At 43.1% G+C, this 12,097-nt stretch overlaps 1 protein-coding gene across 1 annotated transcript in view; it reads right to left on the reverse strand.

The window, feature by feature from the left end:
• Nucleotides 1–3,213, reverse strand: part of ccdc169 (coiled-coil domain containing 169) — a 6,966-nt gene extending 3,753 nt beyond the window's left edge. The window contains exons 1-6 of the mRNA XM_067228600.1: nucleotides 3,107–3,213; nucleotides 2,937–3,019; nucleotides 2,322–2,432; nucleotides 2,152–2,192; nucleotides 742–840; nucleotides 5–58 (exon numbers count right to left, since the gene is read on the reverse strand). Of these exons, the coding sequence (XP_067084701.1) occupies nucleotides 5–58; nucleotides 742–840; nucleotides 2,152–2,192; nucleotides 2,322–2,432; nucleotides 2,937–3,019; nucleotides 3,107–3,180 (462 nt within the window). The 5' untranslated portion in view covers nucleotides 3,181–3,213. The remainder of the gene's footprint in view (nucleotides 1–4; nucleotides 59–741; nucleotides 841–2,151; nucleotides 2,193–2,321; nucleotides 2,433–2,936; nucleotides 3,020–3,106) is intronic.
• Between the last annotated feature and the right edge of the window lie 8,884 nt (nucleotides 3,214–12,097).

Raw genomic sequence — 12,097 nt, forward strand, 5'->3', positions numbered from 1 at the left:
TTACCTTAGCGATTTCTGACAGATACGCACGCCTCTCGTCGTTGGTTTTATGAAATGCCTGTTGTTTAGGAGAGAAGGACACTGACAATTTGAATGGAAAGGGTACTTCACTTTTCAGATCCTGCGGCTCTATTTACATCCCCACAATCTGTTCATCTCCCAGAAAACTAAACTGAGCATAACAATTTTATTGCATCAATCATACCTGTGTTTCCGTGAGTGTCGTATGAGTGTGTGTTTGAGAGTATTTCTCTGTGTGTCTACAAGGAGGTCTTTCGGAAGGTCCTCGGCATTAATGAATGTGGGATTAGAAGTGGGATTATGGCGTCTAATGCTGTGAGATATTAGCCGTATTTGGTCTAATGTATCACGCTGAACAGAACAGTTAACAAAGGGCCCGGGCATGGAACAGAAGTGGGTCAAACGCAATCAGACAAACACTGTAACACCACATTTTCAAACGATCGAAAATAGTCAAACGAATCCCTAAATACTCGAATTAAGAATTTATGATTTGTACGGAGAGGTGCTGACTAGTGAAATATGGTTGTCTAAATATGACAAATGTAATTTGAGTATTACAGACAGACAGCAAGGGTTTGGGCGAGGGACTGATGGCAGACAAACAAGGTGGAGGGTGACAGGTGTTACCAAATTGACCACAGGTGTCACTGGCCTTTCCAACCAGTTCGGTACGTGACATAACCCACACAAACTCATCCCACAACATTTCACGCTAACCTTCCCTTCCTGTTCGATCCTCTGACGGCAGTCTGTCAGCTGACTCTGCAGGCCGGCCTTCTCATTGGTCAGTAGCTTCAGTCTCTGCCTCAGTGCATCCTGGGAAAGAGAACCAAAGTGTTGAGGCATCCCCTGCATGGAGTCCTTAATGGTAAGAAGGCAGTGTGAACCAGGTGGAGGGCTTCTATGAATGACGAAGGACACACTACCTCATGTGTAAAGGAAAGTGCTGTATGTCTTATGTTCATTTAGCAGATGCTACAATCCAAAACGACGTACAGGGAGAGGTTAGAACCTGCATTCAAACCCTCCACCACTGAGCTATACCTTTCTAATGTCAATATCAAACAAACAATCAAACTAGATGACCTTGATACTGTACAACAGCCACGTCTAATAGCACACCATGTAAGCCTTACTGAAGTAACAAGGGTGTTAGGTTGTGGCATTGAAAGCGGGAACTGGTAATCACTGAGTCATTCCTGGAGCGTGCTCTCTCAGGAATGAGGCCAATTTGTCTGGAGGTTTGTACAGAGCACAGAACAGTCATTGTGGCCCTTGGCGGAGTTGACCTGCATCGCCCTTCACCAGCAGGAATGACCACAGGTCAAAAAAGGCGCGCACGAATTCTAGAAGATGCCGTCAACCTCACACTGCTCTCTGTCAGTCTCACAGACACAATCTGCTCCATCCCTCTCCGCAACTGTCGTTCTCTTTCCCTCCTTTTTCTATCTCTCTCTCTCAATCCTCTTGCTCTCTCTTTCTTGGGAGATCAGGTTCACAGTCCTTTGGTACTGGAAACTAATGAGCAGCTGCCACTTCATACTCACACAGACAGGCACACACATCCATTAAACCAGACACACACATAACCCTCGAGAGTGTGTAATTGGTGTGTATTACTTTCCTATGGTTTCAGTAATCCAGTGATTACAGTGCCCTGGTTAAAGCCTGCTTTATTCTGCTTGCATCAGCAGGAGAAGCTCAAGTTGCAGATGGCATCGGTAGCACGCATCTCCCTCACGATTCTCACGCACTTCTCTCTTTCTTTCTATCTCCGCCTGTTTCTCTCTCCCTCTCTGCTTGTCTTCCTCCATCTCCCTCTTGTGTCTCTCTCTCTTTCTGTATTTCTCTGTGTTTCCCTCTCGACTGTCTTTCTCTCTGTCTGCTACACCCTCTCCGTATGTCTGTCTGTCTGTCTCTCTGTCTACTCTTTTTGTCTCTCTTGTTCTCCCTGTCTCCTCTCTCTCTCTCTCTCTCTCTCTCGCTCTCTCTCCACATCTCTTTTTACTCTCTCCTCTACTCTCTATGAGTCTCTCTGGCTCCCTCTGGCTCCAAGTCTAGATATGTCTTTCACACACTCACACACACTCACACACACACCTTTTACTGTACCATAAGTACACTCACCATTGGCATGTCATCATAGGATCTTATTGAGGCCAATCGATCTGTACAAAAAAACGTTAAGAATAGTAAACGCAAAATTACCCGAAATTGAACTTGTAATAGGAGTGTGCTGGAAGCTAGAACTGTGACTGTGTTGATGAGGCAAATTGTGCGAATTAAAATACTTTTACCTACGGGGTTTCCTCGTAAATCCTCCAGTCTCTCGTGAAGGAGAGTGGTCTGCCTCTTCAGCTGTCCATTCAGGTCCACCTGGGTCTCATACCGAGTTTTCCACTCGTTACCTGGGGAACCCAGGATCAGCTATATTGTTATAGAAGGCCTAAACAGAAATACTGGGCTATACCGGGGCCAAAGGGAGATGCAAATCAAGTAAAGATATGCATAGTTGTGTCCCTCTTCAAAAGGTGTCATCTTACTACTGTTGACCTTTCCGACAATATAATAATTTACGCTACCTCTCAACGTTTGACTACAGCCTACTGCGGTACTTCCAAGAAGGGCTCTCAAGTCTCACGCATTTCAACCATTTCTCACGCAACAACTTGTTTTTCTCAAGCTGAGTGAGAAAAAAGGGATAACTTGTCCCGCTATATACAATTAATAGACGAGTTGATACTTGTCTCGTGTTAATACAGACGTCAAAACCAGCCATCAGAAAGACGCCCCCAGTCGACCTGAACGTTATGTACCCAAACGTTGATAGCTAATGTTAATCTCACACCACACTTTTGATCAAACTTGAGAGCACTGTTCACAGTATGATACAGGCTATGCCGGACACTCACCTTCCCCATCGACACTGCGAAGTCTGTCTTGCAGTTCAGATAAAGTGCTCCTCAAATCGGATATGGAGTCCTCCAGCATTTCCCTAAAAGCAGAGGCACAGACTCTAAACACGCGTGACCTTGCTTCAACTTCCCTACTTTTGTTCAATCGTGCGGCCAAGTGTACTTACTTCATTTCTCTCTCCTGTTCCAGTTCGGCCTGCAAGCGAGCTAGATCATATTTGCTCAAGTCTGTCTCTCCCATCTTAGGCCACTAAATTGCACTAATTACATGAAAAGTTTGTACCTCTGGTATCCCATGGAAACCGCCGTATCCGACTTGCTGTAGGAAGAGGCGTGACCGCAAGGCAATGGCCCATTAAAATGTACATACATTAGGACTACTTTTACTCACACAATCGACATAAATGTGGGACATATGTTTTTTATTGTAAAGTTATCCGATAGCAAAAGTTGAGATATGTGTGTGCGTTGCACACGGGTCTAAATGACTCATTATGAATTAATACACTACCGGTTTCACCTTTTTATTTTAACCAAGGGACAATAAACAGAAATATCAATATTTGTATTCAGTAATGTAGCCTACACAGCCTAATCCTTCATTTAAATGGAGTTTGGGATTATCTTTGCAATATGAACAAATGGCATGAATAAATAGATTGTAATAGTGCAAATAATTAGAGCTGGGAAATACTTAGATAAAATACACTGTGAATCTCATACAATATCAAAAGATATACATTTTAAGATACAACAAGTCGGGAGTTAATCAATAAGATATCTAAATATAGTATTTAATAATAATAATAATAAAAAACACCTTAAAGTAAAACCCTCTTTCTGCTAATTTTGCAAAAGAAAACAGAACACGTGACCACAGGAAATGTAGCCTCCACCCCTTACTTCCCTTTCTCCCCATACCCCTTCTCCCGCTTCTCTGCTCTGTCGGTTCTTCGGTTGTCGGGTTGTGGTCCCTCCAAAAACAAACAGAAGAGGCTGTAGTCAGAGGTACTCACATACAGTAGGCACCATGTCTGGCCCTACCATCCTACTGCCTTTGTTACTGCTGCTCTCTCTGTCAAGGTGAATAGTCCCACCCTTTCGCGTCTCAGGCCAAGACCCAAATGCAGGTAGGGAGTCAGGTGGCTGAGCGGTGAGGGAGTCGGGCTAGTAATCCGAAGGTTGCCAGGTCGATTCCCGGTCATGCCAACTGACGTTGTGTCCTTGGGCAAGGCACTTCACCCTACTTGCCTCGGGGGAATGTCCCTGTACTTACTGTAAGTCGCTCTGGATAAGAGCGTCTGCTAAATGACTAAATGTAAACGCAGACACCAGAGGCAGGTATAATAGGTAACAGTATTTTATTAATCCAATATTGCCAGGCTGAATCAGGTACCCGACAGGCAGGGTTTGGTACACGGGTAATCTAGATACAGATTCCGGGAACACTGAGAAGAACAATAAACCGTCTGGGACGACTCAGGAAACACAAGACGTACTGGCAACCAGAACAGGGAGAGAGAGAGAGAGAGAGGTTAAATATACAAGTGTAGCAGAGTCAAACCGCCAACACAACCATTTCTGATCCACTCAGTAATACACAGTACTGATCACCAGGACGACTCATTGCATTATATGACGTCTCATACAATGCTACTATCTTCTGGATAAGCCTCAAAGGGGCTGATGCCATACCTGGTGTTCCCCTCTCCAAGGGGGGGAAGAGCCAGCCAACGGCCGACCTTTCTCAACCTCCCTTACTCCAGAAACTCTGAATTATAAAGGATTTATCCCAATACAGACATTTCATGGATTTACAAACATCTCTCAAAGACAATACTGCTTGTGGACACTAGAATAACTATTGGAATTTGTGTGACAATTTATGCTTTACCTTTAAATGCTGTGTTGATGTAATTTGATGTTTTAATGAAACTTCCTTTCCTGTTATGATAAGTCAGTCAATCTTGATATCAAAATGATTGTACCATACTAACAAAATTATTTCTGAACGTTGTATTGTTATATTTTGAAGTTTAAGCATTCCATGGACATTTGAAATATTGACTTCAATCTACCGACCACTTCACACCTATCTTATCTCAGGACAACGCCCAGTCAGGTAAACTGACCAATGAAAAGCTCACCCTCAAAAAGGGATACCCCGCATTTCTTGGATTATAAAAACCCAAGATGAACAATCACACCCTGCTTGTTCGTAGGAATTAAACTGAAGTGAACGCGTCATTTCTAAACTATTCCTCTCAACCTGCAAATTCACTGAGCGCCCGGAACTCTGATTATTACGAAGGCTATTATTCAATACTACTCAATAAGGTTTCCTCTGTCCCTTTAACAAATAAGAGGTGGTGCCCCCAAGAACTACATACTTTATTATAAATTAAGTATTGCTAATCTTAAACGAGCAAACCCCGCTACACAAGGAAACAACCAGAACAAGAAGAGAGAGAGAGGTTAAAAACACAAGGAAACAACCAGAACAGTAGCGAGCACCTGTAGTGGAGGGGGAGGGGGAGAGGTAGCACAGGTGAATAGAATTAGAGAGGCAAACAGGACGAGGTGACACGGTCCCATATTAGTGTTTGTTTTTGTATCTTGTTGTATCTCAACATGGCTGGAAAGATGCCACAAGTCAGAACTGTCAGAACAGTCATTAGAACATCCATCAGGCTGTGAATCTTTCCTCAAGCTGTGGTTTTCTACCTGTGAGGAATGCACCGATAAGGCTGCCAAGGGACTTTCCACCCAGGCCTGAATTTGTGTGACGCTCATCAAGTATCTGAGTACGTAAAACACCTGGTTGAATAGTGTGAATGTGACAGACTGAATGTACTCTGTCTGATAAGGAAACAGACTTCTAAAATAGCTACGACAACAAGAAGACAACTCCCACACAGAATGATATCAAACACGATAATCTAACTGGAAATCTCTTTAGCAATCTGATTATTAAGAGTAACAAGCAATCTAGGAAGTAATTTCAAAAGCAATCTAAAATATAGAGGTATTCAGCCTGACATCTCAGAGGGCCACCCAGAGATCAGACTGTTTGTATTTTCAATAGTGTGTTATAACTTCTTGTTTTTTCTTTGCACCCCCAGTTTTAATACCTAGATTCGCCTATGAGGACTGCCTTAACCTCAGTGGCGGCCCTAGCTTGTGTGCCCCCCTGCCCCCCCCCCCCCCCCCCCCCCCTATATTAGTTCTTAATGATTTTGCACAAAACAGGAAAAAATGCTACTATATATCGGTAAAACTATGTATTCCCAGTATTATAAATAAGTTGTGGTTTATTTGGTAGAATTTCGTAGTGTGACTGATTTTACTATAAGCATACTGTACAAAGTAAGAGGTGCTATTGGATAGATTCCCCTGCTCTCCCCTCGTGCTTCTGCGTGGAAGACCTTCCCAGCCCAGGCAGTAGTCTGCCCAGCTCACAAACCAGAATCAAGGCGCCCACTCCATCAAGGTGAATAGTCCCATACTGTGACACTATAGGCTATCATTTACGTGCCCTTCAAATGAGCAATACAAACTGATCGCACGAACGTCAACATTCCAATTATTATAATGAAACTCCCTGTTCCACGGACAAGTTGATCTCCATGCCAACGTGTCTTTCTTTCCTCATTCTCCCATCACCAGCCACACACCTGCGTATACACAAAGAGACACACACTGTAAGTTATTGAGCCGTTTCCACCAAGAGAATGGAGCTTGCAACTCACACAAATAACAACTATCTAGCGCCAGGGGGTCAAAACAGAACACAATATCCTGACACAATTACCAATTTCAAAGATAATTTTAAAACACGACCATCCAACCCCACCCCCTCCCCCTTTTGATGAGACATTCTCAATGTCGGTGCTTGTATTTCAAGTTGTTCTTCCTCCCCAGCGCTACAATACGCGTTACCCTCAACTGTCAGCCAGTGTGTGCGTGTGTGTGTGATGTTGTGTTCCAGGCAGCAGCCACCAGAGATGTATTCAGTCCGACCTCTCCGAGGGCCACCCAGAGATCAGACTGTTTGTATTTTCAATAGTGTGTTATGACTTATTACTGAGTCTTCCTCCTGGAATGACTGGCAATTGAAATAAGCATTATACTGTAATCAAACAAATCCAGTGTTGAAGTTCAGGTTTTGTAATATACTGTAAGCCTTAAAGAATGGACATGTAAATACCCACCACATCTATTCCAAAATCATTTTTAACACCTGTTACTGTTGTTTTTTTGTTTTTGTGTGTGGGTGTGTGTGTTTTTGTTGTTGTAAACATGGCTCCCTTTGGGTATAACCATTAACAAAGTTGCGAAATGTATGTATAAGGACAGCCATAGGCGATTTTACCGTGGGTGCAGGGGGTGCAAATGCACTGTTGGGATGAAAACATTAAAATTTTCAAATTAATGTAAAAAAACAATAAAATGTTTTTAGAACTTTTTAAAGTGATGTCAGAGTCGTATGTTCTATCATGGTTTGTTGTACTCTAATGATTAATTTTACATTTTAAGATCTAGTATTAATTTATAGCATGTTTTTCTTTTGCACCCCCAGTTTTAATACTTAGAATCGAGGACAGCCTTAACACTTAGTGGCAGCCCTAGCTTGTGTGGGTCCCCCCAAAAAAGAAAAAACCTAGGAGCTAGTCTAGGTTTTGTGTGAGCTTAGATATGGACTTCCAACGGCAATGCGTGCTCGCTTACTGCAAGCAATAGTTTTTTTGAGTGATATAAACATTACGTCAGACTCATTTTGATATGTGTGGCGGTCTGCAAGAACCCGTCGGATGTTGCGGCCGTTCATTGTTGGCTATAAGCCAAAAAAGATCGAAAATCAATTTTCTGTTTTTGATGTTTAGTACAGTTAACACCCTAAACTTCATTGTCATGTACAAAACGTATATGATTACTTATGAAAAATGTTTTTAATTTCAACGGTTTTTGGACATGTTTGCAAGCAAGATTTTCAAACCATGTCAAATCAAATGCTCAGTTTGCCTGCTCTTTTGAGTGCTGCAGCAGCCCCAAAGAACTGATCAATGAAGTCAGGCTGTTAAACTTATAAATAACTTGCTGAGAAGTTATTAATGTAGCCTAGAAGTTAAACTGACATTTACAATCACAACATGATTATGAACAAAAGGATTTCCTTTCCATATTCGCCACAGAATTAGAATGAAACAGAGTGGAATCTTTGAATGCAGTTTTCTGACATCACTTTTTGACACAGGTCAACTTTAAAATGATGTAACTTCAGTTGTGATAAAGATATCTGAGTGATTTAAACAGATTTGTATTCAGGGGAGTTTGTAGTTTCCAAAGATGTATACCACCCAGAAAGTCAAATTTTCACCAGGCCACCACACATACAGTATATGCCGCCCATGCCCATCCCCCAACACCGTCATCCTAGGGTCAAGACTAAACCAATTCACTTTGGTGGTGTGCCACAGACTGGTTTTATATTAGTTCTTAATGATTTCGCACAAAACAGTAAAAAATGCAACTATGTATCTGTAAAACTATACTCCCACACAGTGACATTATAGGCTATCATATACCCATCCATCCATCCATCATCTGCCGCTTTTCCGGGGGTCGGGTCGCGGGGGCAGCAACCTAAGCAGGGAGGCCCAGACTTCCCTCTCCCCGGCCACTTCCACCAGCTCTTCTTGGGGGACCCCCAGGCCAGCCGAGAGACGTAGTCCCTCCAACGTGTCCTGGGTCTTCCCCGGGGCCTTTTCCCAGTGGGACGTGCCCAGAACACCTCACCAGGGAGGCGTCCAGGAGGCATCCTCATCAGATGCCCGAGCCACCTCAATCATTTACGTGCCTTTCAAATGAGCAATAGAAACTGATCGCAGGAATGTCACCATTCCAATTATTATTTATTGCCCATGTCGCCCCCTGTTCCACAGACAAGTTGATCTCCATTCCAACGTGTCTTTCCTTCCTCATTCTCCCATCACATATTCAGTATTTCCCTGAAACGTTTTTGTTTAAAAGCAGATGCTGCAGTCCGAGGTGCTCACATACAGTAGGCACCATGTCTGGCTCTACCATCCTGCTGCCTCTGTTACTGCTGCTCTCTGGATCCTCAGCCTCCAACTTCAACGGAGGGACCATGACCTTTAACCCCAAAGGAGTCAACGCAGACGGATCCTACACAGTAAGACCACAAAGTATAAACAGAGTTCTGAGTTCTGACAGGGGAGTGTGGATATCTGCCTGCTGCAAAGTAGCAAAGATAAAGACTAATGTTTTTGAATGGAAGATACTGGTAACTGGTTGGCATTTATTTCACGCACAGTCTGGGATTTCACTGCCTATTTGATGAATAGATGTAAGATTACAAATCAAGCCCATTATTAGCTTTGAGCCTGCTACTGTTGTGAAAGTATGTCGTATTTGTAATAAAAATGATTCATCTGTGCTGGATAGTTACACTGTACTCAACTTTTTCAGTATGTTTTCTATTAGGGGTGGTGGAAAAAATCGATTCACATTTGAATCGCAATTCAGTCTTCTAGCGATTCATATCGATTCACAAATTTTAAAAATCGTTATTTCTTTTTTTTTTTTATGATTTAAAAAAAATTCGAATCTACCTCGAATCGTGACCCCAAATCGACTTTAATCGAATCTTGATGTACCAAAAGATTCCCACCCCTATTATCTATCGCCCTCTAATTGATTGAAAGCCAAACTGGAATGTTAGGATTTTACTGTAAGTGTGTTTCACTTTTCATGAGTTCGATCATCTTAGAAACTACAGTATAGAATTGTGGGTTAGACTTTACATCTCCTTAATGATTGTAGGTGGACATTCACTTCAAGCTGGCCATTAACCCAGAGTGTCCCAATTCAGCCTGGGCTAACAGCTGGACATGTCAGAGTGGAAATTGTGGCAATATTAGCAGCAATGCTCTGTATAACCTGGACAGTAGCAGTGGAGAATGGTGCCAGTGGGAAGAAGTCATGATTAGAAATGTTGACACCAACCTACCTTTTATACTTGAGTAAGTGTTGAATGAAACTGGGAAACAATACTTTACAGAACTGCATTTATGTTTGTAAATGTTCATAGTATTTGCTCAGTAAAGTCCCATGCCTTTGCAACTGTAACATACTTTACGATCTCCTTTATAGACTGGCTGGTGGTAACTGGATCCCCACCTATAATGGGAGTATATCATCGAGACTAACAACTACGGTGGATCTGGGAGTGAGGTCTGACACAGGGACAGCCAACAGATCCCCACAGACCACAGTCATACCTCTTCTGCTGTAAGTTGCAATCATAATTTTTATTAATCTGTGTGAGCCAGTGAACTAAATAAGAGGGTTTACTTAAAACATAATTCTCTCTCTCTCTCCATTTCGTTCTCTCTCTCTCTCTCTCTCTCTCTCTCTCTCTCTCTCTCTCTCTCTCTGTCTCTCTCTCTCTCTCTCTCTCTCTCTCTCTCTCACTCTCTCTAACTCTCTCTCTCTCTCTACCCTCAAGAGTTCCAGTAAATTGTCCCAGGGATTTTCAGCTTTTGGCCCATGATCCAGATGGAGACCTGGTTCAGTGCAGATTTGCTATGCTTCAGAACCAGGAGTGTGCTGATTGTTCACTACCCGTACCAAGCATTTTTACACTGAAAGTGAGGACCCAAGGAGCACACACCCAGACAGTTGAATAATTATCATATTTCAAGTGTATATCTCCCATATGAAACAGCCTGTTTCACATTTAATCTAAATGTTAATCAATGTTATTGTTTGTACCCTTCAGTCACCATGCACGCTATCTTACTGGAACACTTCCAGTGTTCCAAACACGTACGCGGTGCAGCTTATGATGGAGGACTTCCCCACTGCGTCTATAACCCTGACCTACAAGGATGGCTCGCTGTCCAACCGGAATTCCTCCAGCCCTCTCAGCAAGTTGCCCGTACAGTTTGCAGTCACAGGTAGATATTATCTACAGTGTGTAGGCTACATGTTTGTCTATAACAGGTAAGGTGGGGGGAGTGTGTGTGGGGGGGTCGTAATTAGCAAAGTGTCCAACCGTCGAGTGTGTGGATGGGTTGTTCCATTTATCAACGTATACAACTATGTAGCATGTGAGACAAAAGTATATCTCAGTATTCATGGCTGCCTTGTCCTCCAGTTGGGGCTGCAGTGCCCTCCTGTGCAGAGGGGGAATATCTCCCCAGGTTCCTGTCCCCGACGCCGGCCTACGGAACCCACTTCTACGTCGCTGTCAACAACACACTGGAGATCTCAGTCAGGGCAGAGGCCAATGTTTTTAGGTGAGGAAAATACACTGTAACTCATGTATTCACCACTAGGAGCAGCATGTAATTAACATCTAACAGTCTGCCTATCTAGGAATTATCCTACATATCTGAAGTGTAGAAGAATACTTATGGGAATGTGTTGTGTTTTTTTAAGTGTTTCTGAGCTTCTGGTCAGTGGTCCGCGCAATTTTACAAAGACCACGACTGCACTTGGACAGTTCAGGATAAGATGGACACCAGCAGATGACGACAGACAGGACCATCCTATCTGCTTCGTCTCCCAGGCAATGGAGGCTGCTGGGTCAGTCTCCATTTTGATAAATCAAATGGTTCTCTATCAGTTCAGTTGTTTTATAATCCGTGATCTATCATTTTAAGTACCAAATTTGAAAAAATCTACCATCTAACAAATTTGTTAATTAAATATTCTTTTTACAGCCCCAAATATCACTCTGAGCTGCGTTGTGTGATTGTCACCGTTGGAAACCTATATACCACACCAACACCCACAACTACCACACCCACACCTACCACACCAACACCCACAACTACCACACCAACACCTACAACTACCACACCAACACCCACAACTACCACACCAACACCTACAACTACCACACCAGCACCTACAACTACCACACCAACACCTACCACACCAACACCCACAACTACCACACCAGCACCCACAACTACCACACCAACACCTACAACTACCACACCAACACCTACAACTACCACACAAACACCCACAACTACAACACCTACAACGACCACACCAACACCAACACCCACAACTACCACACCAACACCTACAACTACCACACTAACACCCACAACTACCACACCAAC

The sequence above is a fragment of the Osmerus mordax genome, chromosome 25 (genome assembly GCF_038355195.1).
Source record: "Osmerus mordax isolate fOsmMor3 chromosome 25, fOsmMor3.pri, whole genome shotgun sequence".
In the NCBI taxonomy this organism is placed as follows: Eukaryota; Metazoa; Chordata; class Actinopteri; order Osmeriformes; family Osmeridae; genus Osmerus; species Osmerus mordax.